We start from the raw sequence: 18761 nt of genomic DNA, 5'->3' as shown, positions 1-18761 counted from the left end.
TAATTGGAGGCAATTTGTTGCAAAACATATGAGGGAAAAGTTGCCAAGAACACGAAAAGAAGTAAGAACTGCAATTGGCCGGCCAAACGCAGAAGTAGTTAAAGGTATTTTGCTATACTGTATAAGTATCGGTATCTGTATCTGTAGCCTTGCTTATTGAGAAAATTGGAATTGCCAGCGCACGCTGCGCAAAAAGTTTTGAAGAGCGTTTTTAATTTGTATCAACAGGAGCAGCAGCAGCCATAAGTTTCTCTCCATTAACTAACTTATCCCCTTATCCACTTTCCTTTGCAGAACTCCTGCTGGCGGATCAGCAAACCAGCAGCGTGCTGGGTGCCCTGGGGCTACTGCGTCTCCTGTTGCCGCAACTCATACGCGGCTGCTACTCCGGAGATGGCCACGAGGATTCCGATTCCCTGGCCGGGCAGCAGCAGCACCACAAGAAGCAGCAGCAGCAGAAGCAGACAATGACCTCCGACTGTCGGCAAATTATTGAAATTTATGATTATTGTTTGCACCTGCTGAGCACGCAGCACACCACGAATCACGCCATCATAAATGCCACCCTGGAGGTCATCAACGGCATACTCCAGTCGCTGGATGCCCATGCCCATGCCCATGGCCATGGCCATGCTGATGGCCCAACCGCAACCGATGGCCAATGTCTGAGTCTGGGCCAAAGTTTGCGCCAACTGTTGTGCAATCAACAACTGCAGCACAATGAGTATTTGCGGCGAAGGAAATCATTAAAGAATCAAATATTCCAATTGAAAAATTACGAAGTGGCGACAAGTCAACAGCAACTGGATGCGGATGAGGATGAGTATGAGGATGAGGATGAGCTGCCGGATGGGGCCGCTGCAATGCAAATGAAAAAGAATTCAAATGCAAAACTGCAGCAGGCGAAGTGTCAACAGCAACTGGGAATTAATGCCGGGGAAGATGCCACTGCGACCGAGGCAGCAAGTTCCGTCGCTGATGAAGGTATGGCAAATAAGGCAGAAATGCAAGTCGACGAGATGACTTGTGTGTTTGTGAGTGTGTGTGTGTGTGTGTGTGTGTGTGTGTGTGTGGGCGGGCAGTCATGTGGAAATGTGACATGCTGACAGAGGATCGGGGGATCTGAGGAGGAGCAACAACCAGCAGACAGACCAGACCAGACCAGACCAACCAACCAACCAGCCGAAATCAAGAAAATTGAGCAATTGCACAGGCTGATGGAGATGGAGATGAAGATGAAGACACCCATGCCCACGCCCACGCCCATGCCCACACACAATGCACATATGAAAATTATTAGTGCATGCTTTTAGGCGGCACATGCAGCAACGAGGTCAGGCCAAATTTGCATTTGCATTTGCCGCCAGCGGAATCCTGCACAAATATTTACACAAATTGTAAGGCTAACCCACACACCACTCACCATACAGCCTTTTTGTATTTTCCAGGGGGAGAGGCGGTGAAGCACATTAGGAATGCCGCACGCAGCATCAGCGAATGCGTTGCCTCGGATGAGGACAGGGGGCAAGGACAACACGATGGCATCGAGATGGAGGTGGAGGTGGAGGTGGATGAGGACGAGGATGACGACATGGAGCTGCTCAGTGCCGAGTGTGATGACTTCACAACCCTGTCACAACTAAATGAACAACAACAGGCGCTGTCAGCGGCATTGCAATTGCCCGCAACAACAGTGGCAGCAACAACAAAAGCAGCAGCAACCACATCATCGCAGGACGATAAACTGATTGATGTTGATGCCAATGCTGATGCTGATGTCGGGGGGCTGGAGCTGCCTAAACCGCAGCATCAGTCATCTCTGCAGAATCTGCTCGCCGGCAGCGATGACAAATCCCAGCATTTGAGTGACATCGACAATGAATCTTTCAACAGCATCGATTTCGAAGCCGAAATCACAATTGCCGGCAGCAAAGAGCAACAGCAACATCAGCAGCAACAACAGCAACAACATCCTCCGGCAAATGATTCGGCGGAATCCGGTGATGCAACAGCAATTGGCACATTCTTTAACAATCTGCTGTCGCATTCCAATGCAGGTGAGCCAGTCATAACTATACATATAAGCCAAACAAATATTTCATTAGCAGAGTTCAAAGTCAGCGAAGCAAGTTCAAAACTATTTCAATTCGCTGTTATTGCATTTCACGGTCTACCGCAGTCGCCACCAAATTCTATTTACCCTCCCTTTTAATTTTTGTTATTTGATGCTTTTTTGTTTTTGCTTGTGCGCCAAACAATTTCGCATTTATTTGCAATATTCGGGTAGTACTCGATGGCATTATTTGCATAATTGCGGCAGAACTGCAGACGTGACTTGATGGCAAGTGCAATTCTCTATTGCCAATTGCACTTGCGATTTAATGAAGCGTAATTGTTGCCGCTGCAACTCTCCACGGTTGTCAACTGAAATTAGGCAATTCGTGCACAAGGTTCGCCATCTCAGGAGAAGGGATATTATTAGCCTTAGAATTTGGGACTGCACGAGAGAAACATTTAGTGTAAGATGTTCATCAACTCGCATTTGTTTCTTCTAAAAAGATCTTATGATGTGCCTTTGTATATAATTATATAACAAATATAGACAGTTCCAGTCAAAATAAGAATGGTTGGTAAAATTAAAATGATCAAAAACATAACTTTAAGGCATTGGAAAAGTTTTATTTGAATTAATTATAATGGCTTTCTTACCAAAATGAGATATTATAGAGCTTTAAAACTCACTCACTTAAATGTACCTTAATACATTTGTTTATATCAATTTAAGAAATTAACTTAAAATTCGTTCATCTGCACTTTTTCATTGGAATAAAATGGTTTTTATTATCTGATCCATTTTAAGAACTAGAAATTAAACAAATATATATACTTATTTAGAGTAGGATTTTTATATTTGTTTTATACTTTTTTAGTGCTAAGAAACAACTTATTTTTTTTAACTTCAGCTGTATATATTGGATAACATGTGAGATTTGTTGGCTTCTCTTCGATCTTTTTCTCCGTGTACCTTTGATTTATCTCGTTGTTAGCTTTTGGTTTGTGAGTCGAAATGGTAGCGAAAGCTTGAGCAAACAATGCACTCCCTTCGATTTTAATGCAGTTTACTGATTCCATTGTCCTTGATATAATTTATTTTAATATTTAAATCGCTTGGTGCTCGACTTGATGAAGTTACGAGTAAAAGCCAAGTGCATATATGGTTGTATAGTAGTGTGCCACACACTTTTCCTTTTCCCCTGACCTATAAACGCCAAGAAGAAAGAGTGGCAGACTTGATGCCACAGACAGACCCATGTCCTGTCGTTAGTTAGTGCGCGGGGGTGGGGGCTAGTAATAAACAAAGGAAATGTACTGCACTGAGCCGGAAGTACTAATTAAGCGAATGAGTTGTGGGCGGGGCTCGGGTACAGAGAGTAGAGTATGGCACAAAGACAAGTGCTGGAGAAGTTTGTGAGGGGAGGGGGCTATATTAAAAAAACCCACATCTACTTGACGTAAATGTTGGGCTTAAATCCGGCATTTCTTGTGTGCGAGGGATGCGGATTAAGCTTGAAACATGGCAATGCATTTGCTGTGCGATGGCAATGGCGATGGCGATGGGTGGGGAACCCAAAAGTCCGCCCACCACCGCGGCAACCTCATTGCTGGTTTTCTTGTGCCGCCACTGCCACTTGGCCAAAGCATCACACTGCAAGTTGGCAACAAAGTGGTTAAGACAAATGGGTTACGTGATAAAATGCGGTTACTCAAATTGCATGTATGCAAGCTTACATGTTGTGTCACAGTATACATACGTGTGTGTGTGTGTGTGTGTGTGTGTGTGTTGTTGGCGGGGGTGTGTATGTGTATGTGTGTGTGTGTGTTGTGTGTTCTGTGTGTACGGGTTTATTTAGCATTGCCAGGAACAGTCAGCCAAAACGAGAGGAGCCAGCCATCAGTTGCTGCACTTTGCTTGGCCCGCGTTTAGCTCTTTTATTTTCGTCTTTTTTCCTGCTGCTGCTGTTGTTGTTATCCTTTCTGGGCCGTATTAGTTGTTTTTGCCATTGTGCACTTATGCGCTATCAGCCTTTTTGCGCTGCTTTGCTCGTCCGTCCGCGGCAGTTATTGCCGCTTGTTTGTTTCTTTATTTTTTTGAAATATATGTACATATATGTTGGGCTATATATGTGCCTCAACCACTGCCGCAGCCGCCCGACTTTATCTGCATTAAAGCCCCGACGATTAGTGTACTCTAGCAAGGACTCTCAGGACATAGCCTTGAGACCTGATCATTCCGAAGAAATTACTCTATTTCAGGTTAAAATATTAAATAAATCTGATTTGAGTTCCATTGGGTATCGCAAAATATAACAAATAAAGTAATTTTAACAGAATATATATTTATATTAAATATGTAAAACTTCTTAATTTATCCCTTCTTTGGTTTTTGATTATGAATATAAAAAGCTTTATTTAAATGAAATAGTTTTTCTTTGAAATAACTATTTTTACTAAATCATTTATTTTTATTGCCCATTTATATATCAATTTTGGAAATATAGAAACAAAATTTTAAGGAATCAAAATAATCTATTATAATAATCAATATACTTAAGATCTGATCACTTTCAAGAAATCCCTCACTTTCAGTTTAAAACATCAATTGCTTCTGTTCAGAATTCCTATGGGTATCGCAAAATATACAAAACAAAGTATTTTGGGCTTTCAATATATTTATAAAATTTTACTTAACATGTCAAGTTTAACAGTATAAGACAGTAAATTTATAGAATATATATTTTTAAATTCATTATTAACAATTTAATCATGTATTGTTATTGCACATTGTATACCAAAATAATTTTTAAGAAATCAAGTTATTCTCAATAGTTTGGATAGTGAATCCATACTTTCATTTTGTTTATGTCAAGCATCTTACCATATTTTCATAAACAAATTTTTTTCGACATTTCTTTATTTTTTTTTCCCCCTTTTCGAAACAAACACATATGCAAGTTGAGCCGTAAAAAACATTTGCATGGGTGCTAGTAAGCGGAGAGGTTTTCCCGTCTGTGTGTCAGGCATAAAGTAGCAGCCATGAGACTTTTCCCCTTCCCGTATCGGTTTTCCCGACCAGTCCGCGTATCCTACGCGGTTTTCATTGTCGTCTAGTTTAGGGTTTTGTTCCTTTCTTTGCTTATGCGCTTCAAAGTTTTATTTGCCCATTTTTGTGTGCTGCATTTTTTGCAGTTTTTACTTGCAACGTGATTTTACAATAAAAAAGAAAACACTCGACAGAAGTTGCGGAGCTGCTGCTGCCGTTTTCACTTTTATGGAGGCGAAACTATTAAAGCATAAAATGGCAGCCAAACCCCCGGCAAAAAACCCCAAACATAATTACTGGCGAGTGTATGAGCATGAAAGTTCCATAAAACTGCATATGCAGCGCTCTCTGATTTCAGGGTACTTTTATGAGCGTTGAGTTTTCGCTAATTTGAGGGAATGCTGATGTAATTCAAATTGTAAATTTGGTAAATCTGTATATGAAATATGGGATTACCACATGTTTATTACAAGATGAGCTGATGAAAATCGACTCCCCCAAAAAGTTTTTGATTGTAAACTTCATTTTTCCAAAAACTGAGAGCAGAGTTAATTAGTAAATTGAATCTTATTTAAAGGGTAAATTTACTATTTTTCTGGCACTAGATGTACTACTGATATATTTTTGGTAGTTTGGTAATTTTTGGTAAAATGCCTTAATTTCAACATGGCCTAAATTGTGAACCTATCATAAAAATGTTTAGAAAAGAATTATTTTAGAAATTTCATAAGGATACAAGAGGCGCACTGGCCAAAAACGTAGTGAGTCCAAGTATTTCATGCCTTTTTAAATTATTTTTTAGTTATTCATTTGAAATTGATTTCAATATATTCTCAATATATATTTAAAAATCTAATGGAAAACCATATTAATTTAAATGTTTTATTATTAAATCGTGCATTTTAATATGCATGAAATTTCATGTTATAACTATATATTTAATTTGAAAATTGAATATAAAATTTAGAATTTAATTACAAGATTTTTATTTTTACTCTACCCCTTTTTATCAGTTACTTAAGTAATTTTTAAGTAATTTCTTCCTATAAATAAATATATGGTGCAACCATATTTTTTCTCGATGTAGTTGAAGGATGGGCTACTAAAAACACTGATCAGGCTTCCTCCATGGTTTATCTCCCTCGAACAATACATGCGAGCACTTTGAGCATAAAGTGCTCTGCTCCTTCCGTTGGCCGCAGTCGCAATCGTGGTTGTTCTAATTTTTACAGCGCTTGCATGCGGCCGGAACATCCATTAGAACAATAACAAAAAAACAACAAAAAGCAAAATAAAGCAACAACAGGAAAGCCACAACAAGTGCATCTAAAAGATGCAGCCATTTTTAACCCACTTAAGTGGTCAGTGGGGCTACTCGAACACTGTACTCGTACTTTCCATGAAATTGAAGTTTTCAATTAATTTTCAATACAAGATGGAGAGCCGGAAAGTTTTCCCCGCGGCGGCAAGCTAATAGAACAGCTAAGGAAAATAGTTTCAGCGGTTTTACTAGCACACATCCCGCCCATTTGCCATTTGCCATTTCCCCATTCCCACATCCTTTGCTTACAAAGTTTGCCAAAGATAGACGAATGCGCCCGGTAATTGGCCGTCTGGAGTGGCCGCAAATTAGCCAACGCCATCGCTGGCATTAGTGTCAAAGCAAGTTATCTCTGCTAGACCTAACTCCTGGCTTTTCTTTCACTCGTTCTTGTACTTCTACTTCCAGCCTCGGAGTCGGTCAGTAAGCTCTTTCGTCAATCAAGCGGCTCTAAGTCGGCTATGGCTCCTCCCTCTGCGGACAAATCGGATGCCATTTCGACGGCCTCGCTCACACTTTCGCTGAGCTCCTTGGCCAGCAGCAGCAACTTGGAGCGCCAGCCCTCGATTGCGGAGACGCCCACGCCCGTGGAGGATTCCTTATCGATGAGCGCCTCACACACCGCCTCCACTGCTCTCATGGTGGATACTCCCGCAGTGGCAGCTTCTAAGCTGCCGGAAACACCGCAACTGCGAAGCACGCCCAACGGTAAGTCTCCTGGCCATCGCACCTAAGACTAGCACTAATTAGAAGCTTTGTCTCCGCAGCTAATCCCTTTCTAGTGGAGAACTCGCCGCTTCGGCAGACAGTCGTCGGTCGTGCCCTGATCACCGTGAAAATTGGCAGCATCCTGGAGCAATCGCTGGTGTACTACACGGCCCGAGTGGTGGCAGCTCGTTTCCTGCTCAGTGGCCAGGCGGCTGGATTACAACCGGATAGCTTCAGCAGAGTCTCCATCAAGAGCCTTTCGTTGGCCGTGATTGCTCAGTGTGTGCGTTTGGCACCCAGGGTTCTTCAACTCAGCCTGGAGATCAGCGATCAGGAGCTGCGGCTGCTGGAGGAGGCCAGCTCACAGGCTGTGAGTAATGACAGCACTCAGGTGTCGAGTCCGCAGAGCAGTGATAACTCACAAGTGGGTGGGGAGAAGCCCTCGCTCGCGGATAGTGCCCTGATTCAGACTGAACTGGAGGACAACCTGCTGCTGCTGGACATCAAGGACGATCACTTTGGCCCAAGTACTTGCCCAGCTTACCTGCAGCAGGCCACGCCCACGTTGAGTCGCAGTGCAGATGCTTCGGTTTTGCTAATGGGAGAAGGCGCCTCATCGCAGTCCATCAAGAAATCAGCAAATGATGAAAAGCTCTCTAAGTCCGAGATTATTGGCAGCTCATTTAGACCAACAGTGGCAGCTGAGGATGTGCCGCCGTTGAGTTTGCCGCCACGTCCACCCAAGCGAACGAAGTCAACACGTAGTCGGGCGGGCTTCACTGGATCATCTTCCTTCTCGGGTAATCCTCCTTCGAGCCAAGGATTCCAGGCCCTTTCCGATGTCCTGCTCTTCCATGATCATTGCGATCCTATCCTAAGAGGTGGAGTCCAGCTGATTGTGGGTTACTATCTGCAATCTAGCGGAGCTGGACTGTTTCTGGAACTGCAACGTTATCTTGGCCTGCAACACTTGCTGGCCATTTTGCTGAAGGTAAGCTAGGTCGATAAGCTCGAACACGATATTTGCACAAAGCGTTGTGATAGCCAAAGGCACTCCGTAGTAGAATGTTTCTTTAATGGGTACCACCCATCTGCCGTAGTTCGGTTAATGGTAAGCCACATTACATGTATGCTAACCCGCTTTGTATATCTGGCGCTATATCTTTGTCATAGAACGCCCACTTGCTCTGTCCCCCACTTTAGCCCTGTTACTCCATTTTCTTCCCTGCGTTTGCATAACGCATACGCCACGTAGTACGACGGAATATTTGCATTACCCTTTAAGAGGTATGGACACTTGCCTAGGGGGTTGGTTCCGGTTTGAAATTTGAGTAAGAAAGTCCTTGCTAAGAGAGCAGTAAATTAGGTTTAAAAGTATTTAACCATATATTTATATCAAATAGTCTATTTGGTGTTAAAACTACTGGACTGTGATGGTTTTATCAACGTATTTTCTAGAAGTGAATATATACAACTATTTTAGTCATTTTTTTTTATTAAAAAATATGGAATAATTATGTTGAAACAGATCTATGTAATTGTCCTTTTCCTGATTTGATTTTGCAGTGGCCAATTTTTAAACTTGATCATTTAGTTTACTAGTCCTTGATCGAAGAACTTATAAAATGATTTATTTTTGTCAAAATGGCTGAGAACAAGATCCTTTATAGGTTTTCCCCAAAGAAAAGTGTCGAAAAAAAATCCATTTTATGATCGACAAATTAGTAATAATACTTCAAAAGTAGTTATAAACAAATTTTTGTTATTTCAAATTTACAAGTGGGAGTCAAGAACTAAAAAAATTCTAAGAGCATTCAAACTTCGCTTTCTAGATTATCATATGCCAGTAGCGTAGTTTATCCTCGTTTTTCCCCTCAGCGCAAACATTCTATATCTATAAATATGTGCCCCCACCTTTTCGCTGTACTTTTTTCTATGTTAAACCATCAAGCTAACATATTTTAACACATGCGGGCAAACACACACACGGACATGGACACGTGTCCATATCAATGGTGCTGCTGCCTTTTGAATATTTTCCCAGCTCCACTCGCAGTTGCAGTTGCAGTCGAAGCTTAGCCGGCGGCATTTTCTGTGTGGTTGGTTGGCTGTTTGGTTGTTTTTCATTTGAAAATAAGAAAGCAGGACGGAGGGCGAAATTCTTATCGCCTTCGCAATGTGCAAGTGCAAATGCCCCTAAAGGGAGCATCTTACTTTCTTCTTTCTCCATCCGCCATGTCCTGCGATGCCTTCCTGTATGCAGAATGTGCGCATAAGTTGCACATTGATTTCTGTCTGGGGATTGGCCGTGGCAGTAAGTTGGGCCACCGAAACCAGTGGGCTGGCTTCTTATTGAATTCAATAATTTAGTGGCCAGCACCGAATATTTAAATTGCTCCTGGCTCTGGCTATGGCTCTGGCTCCGGCTGCCCTCCCCAAAAGTGCAATTTGATTATGCAATGTTGTTGCAGCGAGATGCAAAAGTAGGGGGTCAAAGGGATGCGAAATGGGACGCGGGACGTGCTAGCTGAAAATCACATTAGATGCCTGCTACATAATGGCTGCAAATCCGTCTCAATGGCACTTGCCAGCATACCAAAATTGGAGCCAAAACGAGATAGGGAATGGGAATGGGAACGGGAACGGGAAGATCTTCCCGCTGGAGCCAAAGGCAAAGCAACTTTGATAACAATAGCCCTTTGGCCGGGTCTTCAGCTGTAGGAAAAGCTTGTTAGAGATTCGTTAAAAATGCACACACTCTCAGATGGATGCCAGGATGGACAGATATATGGAGTGGAGTGGAGTAGGGGGACAAGAGCTGGCCACTGTGTGTGATTGTGGAAAAGTTTTTGCTTGTGCAAACAATAAAACACAAATTCGCTTAGCCAACGTCTCGTTTTGGCCATCTTATGCCTGTTCTTGAAACTCAGATCCCCAGATCTCCAGACCCTCCCTCTGTTCTGTATAAAGTATAAAGTATAAAGAAATTTAGCTGAAAAACTTTTTCTACTCTTCTCCACTTATTGCAGGGCTTTGAGGATGAGATCCACACAGTGGTTATACAAGCGTTGAATGCATTCGATAAGATATTTCCGCATGTGGTGTCCAAATATTTGACAGAGCCGCCATGTCATTATCATGCTCATCAGCATCAGGAGCGGGAGCAGGAAAAGCAGGAAAAGCTGGAAAAGGAGCAACAGCAGGACGAAGACCAAAACCAGGACCTGCAACGACATTCAAGTGGACAACAAAAGCGTCCGGGCCAGGCGCAAACATTTGGCCAACAAACTTTTGCAAAGGACCAGGATAATGCCTTAAGCAGTCGACGGCAGCAACAAAGAGCTCCTAACGATGATGCCGGGACATGTGCCAACTCCTCACTGGCCACCACTGATAATGATGAGCTACTGGCTGCTCTTTTGAATGATTTCCAATGGCAATCGACTGGGTTGCAGCAGCAGCAGCAGCAACAGCAACAGAAGCTGCAGCGGCAAAAGAATAATGGCCAGTTGGGCAGTAATGAGACGGATCCTGAACCCTTCTGCGTATTTGCCATCTCACCCAAATTGCTCTTGAGCAAACTCCGGCTCTGCCATCACAATAAATATTGGCTGGTCCAGAATAAATACGCCGAAGTTATTTCGAATTTAAATTACGTGCTGCTGCGGTCGTACTACGCAAATTTTCGTTGCGGCTTGGACAACAAAAACAGTGGCGAAAGGGCGCAGGATGCTTGCGGTTCTGGACGGGATGCGGATGCGGATGGGGAGAACGAGGACATTGTCTGCACTTATGAGGTAAGCAGCTAAATCGTCTTATTACAACCGGGCCCGCTGGCAGTCCAGCTTGTTTATTGTGCAGATTATTTTACGAGTGTGTTTTCGCCCAAGTTGCCGAGCGCAGCCATTCGCAATTCGAGCTCCTCTGACAACTCTTATTGAACATTTGTGCACTCAAGTGTGTGGCTGGCTGCTGGCTGCTGGCTGATGGCTGCTGGGCTGAGCTCTTTGTGCATTCTGCAGGAGACTGTGGAGCGCATCCTGCCGAATGTTGGATTCCCCATGCTCCATGCCACTGATAACAAGACGAACTGAATGACAGGCATCTCGCTCGCTGGGGGATGCTTTCCCGTGGCGCTCGCACATCCATTTGTTTATTTATTATTTTGACAAAGCTAAGCAATTTACTAAATGGCACAGCGAGAGGCAGGCAAAACGTACATCAACTCTATGGTCTGCAAACAATTGAGGAAAAATACGATTGACGGATCAAAACGAACACCAAGAAAATGTAATAGCATAAAAAGAGCTGAGCTCCTGCGCCTTCTACCAGGTCTATCGAAAATTAAGTATTCCAATCGCAGTTGCAATTATGGTTGACTGTGTTTTCACAAAGTTCAAAACTTAAGTTTCTGCATTTTTGATGGTTTGTTCACTTAGAAAAATGTGGATTGAAATTGTTGGTTTGATATAATTATTCAAAAAAAAGTTAAGTTTTTTTTAAATTTATATTAAAGTAGGTTCTTTAAACACAACAAAAATAAAACTTGTCTTTCTTTCATAAGTATACATTTCTCTTTATATATGCTAGACATCATTTGGAATTTTAGGTAAAAGATATAAAGCAAAGATAGGTAAAAATAGGTACTGTTTGTTTATCTAATGACTTATAAATGTCTAAAATTATTAAGACTAAAACTTATATTTTTATAAAATTCGTACATATAAAATTACACAAAATATATGTATGTTGGACTTCAAAACAGGATTTCGGACTTATCCAAATTATAAAGTTTGAAATCAATTTAAATTATTTTTAGTTCTTAACAAAATTAGAACAATATATACTTATCTGCCTTATATACTACTTAAAAATGTCCACTTTGATATGCTAAACTAGGTTAACTTTTAAGTTAATCATAAAAATTAATTTGGCAAATTAAGGTTATTGATTGCATTTCGTCGCTAGTTACATTTTCTTCAGTGTTCCACCTTGCCGGCCAAATCGGCTGGGCAAACCGCATCTGCACGCCCATTCGCATTCGAATTCTAAACTGCCAAACTGCATAATGAAAACTTGGCTCACTTTTTGATTTACAACGTGCCGTCTTGCCATCGTCAACTGACTCAAAAACACTTTGCTCCCCCATCTTGCAGGCGCAGTTTCTGGCCGAACTTGTACATCTGCTGGGCGACGATGATGCGCGGGTGCGGGAACATGCCGCCTGCTGTCTTTGCCGCTTTATAATGCAAACGGCGCGACAGGATGGGAATGCGGATGAGGGCCAAGGAGAAGGGAGCCAGATCGAAGGCAACCTCAATGTGGAAACTCAACAAACTAATTTCAATTTGCTGTGGGATTTTTTCGACTATCGCATATTTGGCAGCATGTCCGTGACGTTGCGTAATTTATTCCGGGCCAGTTCGACGATTGTGCCGCCGCTGGCTGAGTTGGATGCAATGGCCACCTTCTCATCCTCCTACTCGTCCACCTCCACCTCCACGGATGCTGGCAGCACGTCCATGCTGGGCAGCTCCTCGGGATCGGCATCTGCCTCATCGGCATCCGTAGCGGCAGTCTCCGCGGCGTCGGCCTACTTTGAGGCAAGTTACGGCATCGCCATCGCCGAGGGGCATGTTTTTGCCTTGGCTTCCCGACGTCAAATCGCGCTGGAGGAAAAAGTTTTGGCCAAAGTTTTGTATCGCTTGACAAATAAATTGATGACGCTGTATGATAAAAATGTGCAGGTAAATATTTGTGTGCCCAGCCCGGCCAATCGAACTGAATTGAACCGAATCGAATGGTATAGAGATACTATACTCATTGTGACCCCTCCCCCTTTACAGCTTGGCATAATTTACGCGCTGCGCCTCCTGCTGCGGCACTTCAATTTCGTGGACTATCAACAGGCCTGGCTGGAATTCAATTTCGTTGAAATTTGCATTAGCTATGCCTACTACAACAATGCAACAGCTGCGGACCTCAGCTGCCAGAACGATTTGATTGATGTGATGGGCAAATTAATGGCAGGTAAGTGTAGTAAAGGGGTTTCTGGGGGAGTAACTCTGTTACTTCCTTGCCATCCAAATGTACATACACAATTCAGCACACAATTCACATTCGAAGCCGAATTAATTCATAGCTGGCTGGCATTGGCGTGCTTGATGATTTCGATTTCGATTTCTCTTGCGCGCCTGAATGCCCTGCTGATATTTGCGTTATGTATTGGATTTATTCGAGGGTCGGCGCTTTGTGGCTCGTTTGGCTAATTTAATTTAAATGGAATTACAAAAACTGTAATTTTTAGTCTCAGACTGCATATTTGATTGCATTATGCTGTAATGAATGCTGTGGCAACGTTTGCATAAATCATTTTAATTAATTGTTTGTCATTAAATAGATTTGCATAAATATTTTCATGCTGCGGTGTAAGTGACTGGGCGCAGTCTATTTTTTCTAGCTGTTATTATTTTTAAATTTAATCAAGAAAGCGGGAAATTAGCATAAATGGTTTTAAATTTCCGCTGCACTAAATGTTTATACCCATAGCTACAAAAAAATCGGAAATAGTGTTTCACATTGTAAATTGGTCGAACACAAAATACACTTTAACGAAATTAATTATTCAATTGATGCGGTAAGCATTTTGCCACAGATTGCATGTGAAATTTAATTTGGTTATTACTTATATTTTGAAAGAGAGTTTTGCTAGCATAACTAATAGTCATAGTTTAGCATTTATTTTTTTTTGCACAGCATCATTTTTTGTGAATCTAAAAAATATCCACTATGTGTAACAAGATTGCCAACAACGGCAGCAGTAATGTATATAGTGCGCTAATAAACATTTCAATTCAATTTACGAAATGTTTATAGCACGCAGCAAAAAAAAAGCAAGCATAAAACCAAACTTCAACTCAATTTCATTAGTGCATTTCACAATTGCCAACCATCGAACTCAACCTCCACCCTTCACAAAATCGCTCGACGTGCATTAGGATGCTATAAATTTTAGGGGGAAAACAACGAATGGCTCTTTATTACTTATCATGCCAGCCGCGTACTTGCTACGCGCTAATGTAATCCACCATAATCAAAAAGTAATTAAATTATTAATAAACCATTAAATGTTAAACAATTTTTGTGTCAGTGGCGCCGGCCGGCTGCTTTCACACACACACACACCTAACTTAACCCACTATTGCTTTGCTATTGCAATTTGCATTTGCATTTGTGCCGCCTGCATGCATTACACATTCAACAATTTAATATTTAAGCCGTGCGTGGACTTATGTGGCTGTGTTCGTATCTGGACATCGATGTGAAAACAGCACCACCAAATGTTTTCCGACACTCTGGCAGCGTCCGCTTCATGATAAGTTTTGACAGTTGCCAAAATGTATGCAAATAGTTTCCAATTCATGCCCGCGACCAAAACAAACAGCCAACGAAAATCCCTTAATTGTAGCCTATGTAAATTCACAGTTCACCGATGGCTTAAAGCCACTGAATCACCTGCATTACCATGGTTCTTAGGTAGTAATGGAAATTAGATGTGTTTCTGTACCTTCATTTATGACTATGACCTTTTTTCCGACCTTAATATTGAAGTTTAAGGTTTTCTTTTATTTTAAAAGGGTTTTGGGGCGCCTTAAATACTAAATTCTTTTATATTTCTTAATTACTATTATAAATTTATTTTTTTTTTAACTGAACTGCAATTATTTAAGTACCTTTGCCAATTAAAAAACCGGAAATACTTTTGCACATTGTAAATTGTTGGAACATAAAATAGACTTAAACGAGTTTTATTGTACAATTAATTACTTAATTTATGTAACAGGTATGTGACATGCAGACAAAGGCTTTAGTACAAATTAACTCTGGTTATTATAAAATTTATAAAACAGAGTTTACATTTATTTATCCTGACTATGATAAAAAATACAAAACAAACATACTTTTCTACAAAGCAGCTTAGTTTTTTTTTATTTAATATATCATTAAAAAATAAAAATAACAAACAAAGGTTTCTGGAGCCCTTTTTATTTTAAAAGATTACAGATTTTTGAATGTGAAGGCAATTACTAGTAAACTAAGTATTTCTTATTTCTAAACCTAGTACCATTGTCATCTCTGACTATGCGCCATTTGACATCAAGAATCAAGTCCAACTTAATTCCTTAATTTTAAATGAGCTTTCAAAATGACTGAGTTAGATGAAAGAATGGCATACTGCAATAATCTGAGTTGTGTAGCAGCTTTGAAGTATTCACTAATAATAAATGAATTTTAAATGCCTTGGGGAGTAATTTATCACAATTTTCCGTGTACGACTGGCTCTGTGTTGTATCCTGCGGTTTAATTCATCTACTTACATATCGTGAGCAGTGCAAATTCACTCCATCTTTCCGTGTCATAATAATCGAACGTTGCCCTGGCGTCAAAAAGGGAAAAAAATAACAGAAATGTGCGATAAATAAATATAAATTGGTAACGGAAGAATGGCGGCGTCTCATTGCGATTGTGTGCAGTTTTCAATTAATTAGTAAATGTAATGCAAACGGCGATCCAGAGCCGCAGGCATATCCTCATTTTGCCCATTGTTGGCCCCCAAAGGGGTTCTTTAAATGGCTCCCTTAACACTTAATTTTTATAAATATTTATGTGCATACAATTTAATTTATTTGTAAATAATAATGTTTTTTTTTTGCATCGGCATTTCCTTTGCAATTACAAAATGCAACTTTATATTGCTTATTCGCTGCATTGTTGACACATAAATTGAAATGTTGCGTGGATACACACCACGTACACATTAATTAATGAATGCAGATAAATCATAGCGTACTTTGAAGCGTTTTCCGCTTGTTACCTACGCAATTTTTGTTTTAATTCCACATTATATATAGTTCAAACGTGGGATATTGCCATGGCAATCCCATTCCCATTGAATCGTGCGTTTTTCAATTGCAAATCCATTAATGCGTTTTTCATATTCTGAGCTGCAATTACGCCGCATTTGTATAATTTTAAGAGCTCGTTTGCATTTTAACACAATTAGCCCAGGCGGGATCACTTAATTTGCCATTATAAAGCGAGGATAACCCATTATTCCACATAACAGGTGCCATGTTGAGCCTTGGAGAGCCATGTGCCGCACATCTGGACTTTCTGCTGCGTCACAGCGTGAAGATGCTGAACATCTACCACCATTTGGTCACCAATCAGCGTCCCTCGCAGCCTGGCAGCTCCAAACTGAGGGAACAGGGTGCAGCGGCTTCCCTTCTGGCTGTGGGTTACTTTGCCGGCGATTACGTTTACATGAAACTTTACAACATTTTAAGAGGTGCTAATGACAGCTACAAGGTAAGTCACGCCACACGGACTCGCAGATTCGCGGATTCAGAGCGAGCAACCGCCATTAAGTCGCTGGCGGCGCTGGTGGCGCCCAAAATGGCAAAAGTTGCACAGCACGTGCACTGAGATTTCCCCCAGCATCCATCCAGCATTTGGAGATGGCGATGGAGTTGGAGTTCGAGTTGAAGAAGCCCATCCGTGAGTTGCACGTACAGAGCAATGCGCCGTTTTATATGCAACACTTTTTACCAATGAGTTGTAAAAATTCAACCCGCAACGACGGAATGCAGCCAACGTAGCATCCTCACTTGACTTTTGTGCCACTCGCAGACGCAGCTCAAACAGAAAACTTTCAACTTAATGTGCGGATTGCATTAGGCCACATCTTCTACTTCCACTTTTCTACTCCCCAGATAACCATAAATCACGAGGCCGGCAGCTTATTAATTTGTCTTCTGAAAACTTGCCTCAACGCATTGAGCCTCTGTTTGGAGGCCATGGCCACCAGTTCGCCCCCGGAGCTCAAATTAATCGAAGAAATTCTCCACTATTTGACCAAGCTCATAAATTATGCGCCCGCCGAGTGCGTTGCATGTCTGCGGCAACTGTTGAAATATTTATTCGCCCAAAATTATGCCAGCCAACTGCGCCTGCAGCTAGCGGTGGCCAACGATGGTGGCCAACACCACTACCATGCCGCCTTCATACGTCCCTACTTTGCGGCCAAGGGCAGGGGTCATGGCGCCGGCTCCATATTGTTGCCCACAATAAATTCAAAACCAGTGGCCGGTGGTGGAGGAGCAGCAATTGATGCCACTGCCCCACTCCAACAGATGGGCATGCTCTTTGTGCAGGGCCTGCAGCAGAACACTCCGCCGGCGGGCGACTGCGTCCGGCTTATAAAGCTATTCGAGCCGATGGTCATATACTGTCTGACGGTGAGTACACTCTAAGAAAGCAGCTAACCTTAAAAGACTAAACTAAAAAATATCAATGGTTGAATAAATAAAAGCGGTTAAAATTGAGTTCTAATAAGCAAAATTTCGCAGGACAAAGTTTAAATAAATTAAATACTCTATAAAAGTTTTATAAAACCTTTATGGGTGTATGCTTAAAAACAATAAACTTTCATAGGCAGCCATGTAGTATAGTTGTCCGGTTTGTATAAAATCAAAACCGTAATGCCAAAATATTAACTTATAACTATATATTTTACTATGTTTGTACAAATATAAAACAACAAAGGTATAATTTGTTTTCATTTATATTTCCAATTGCTTTCAAAGTTGATACAATTCAATCCGTTCCGACTGATATATTACCTGCAATAAAATAATTACGGTATAATAACGCTAAAGGATTGTACCCATAAGGTGTAAATGTAGTTAACAAGTGACTTTTTAAACCAATTGTAAATAAATAATCTAAAAAGCCAAGTAATCTTGAGGGATATCAAAAAAATAGCTAAATTTTCTCTATAAATAAAAAAATCAGCGTTTAATACCTTTATTTTGCATTTCTCCGAGTGTAACAACGAAACGGTGGCCAGAGAATTGCTAATTAATTTTAGTTGTAGCCAATTTGTTTGATTAAAAATGCACAGACACGAATACCAACCATCCTCGAGAGCAGTCCTTAATATATTACGTGTGTGTATGTGTGCTAGTGAGTGTGGGTGGGTGGGTTCAGAGTGCAACCATTGATCTTTTATTAATGGCAAAAATTGCCGACTACTAGTGTTCCTGCATGTAACATACACCTCCTTCTTTTCTCTTACCCTCATTCAGCTCTTTATGAAATCCAATGCGCTGATTCAGGCGCCCATACTGCGATTGCTCTCACAATTGCTGGATCTAAATGTAACCTACAGTATACTGGACTCCAAGAATGTGATATTCGAGCAAATTCTAAGCAACATGGACCTCATCGAAAGTGGCATAGATAGGTGAGTAATTTCTTATACATTAATATATCTAGCTGTAGGATGTCAAACAAATATTTTTATAAAAAAAAGTAGATAAGACCTTATTTTTAAAATTAAAAACAGTGGTTCTTCAAAATTTAATAAATTTACAGCCAATCTAGCTGTATGTTTAAAATTTCAAATAGTAATCATGTACAGAACTGTGTATTATAACTACTAAAATGTAGTAAAATTTTATATTTGTGCATGCAATGAAAAATAATATACAAAATAAATTAACATAGTATAAATATATATTAAATATTATTGTAAATAATAAAATTTCCAATTTCGTTTAAGGCATGTTA

At 41.0% G+C, this 18761-nt stretch overlaps 1 protein-coding gene across 1 annotated transcript in view; it reads left to right on the top strand.

Annotated features, from left to right (window-relative positions):
* The window catches only part of LOC128252605 (uncharacterized), a 46530-nt gene that overhangs the window by 4769 nt on the left and 23000 nt on the right, over positions 1 to 18761 (top strand). The window contains exons 5-14 of the mRNA XM_052980460.1: positions 295 to 984; positions 1449 to 2057; positions 6831 to 7130; positions 7190 to 8121; positions 10160 to 10927; positions 12287 to 12877; positions 12977 to 13160; positions 16258 to 16499; positions 16904 to 17428; positions 18278 to 18435. Coding sequence (XP_052836420.1) covers positions 295 to 984; positions 1449 to 2057; positions 6831 to 7130; positions 7190 to 8121; positions 10160 to 10927; positions 12287 to 12877; positions 12977 to 13160; positions 16258 to 16499; positions 16904 to 17428; positions 18278 to 18435 — 4999 coding nt within the window. The remainder of the gene's footprint in view (positions 1 to 294; positions 985 to 1448; positions 2058 to 6830; positions 7131 to 7189; positions 8122 to 10159; positions 10928 to 12286; positions 12878 to 12976; positions 13161 to 16257; positions 16500 to 16903; positions 17429 to 18277; positions 18436 to 18761) is intronic.

Source organism: Drosophila gunungcola, chromosome 3R (assembly GCF_025200985.1).
Source record: "Drosophila gunungcola strain Sukarami chromosome 3R, Dgunungcola_SK_2, whole genome shotgun sequence".
Classification (NCBI taxonomy): Eukaryota; Metazoa; Arthropoda; class Insecta; order Diptera; family Drosophilidae; genus Drosophila; species Drosophila gunungcola.
The sequence above is the reverse complement of the archived record's forward strand: the minus strand, read 5'-3'. Positions and strand labels throughout refer to the sequence as shown.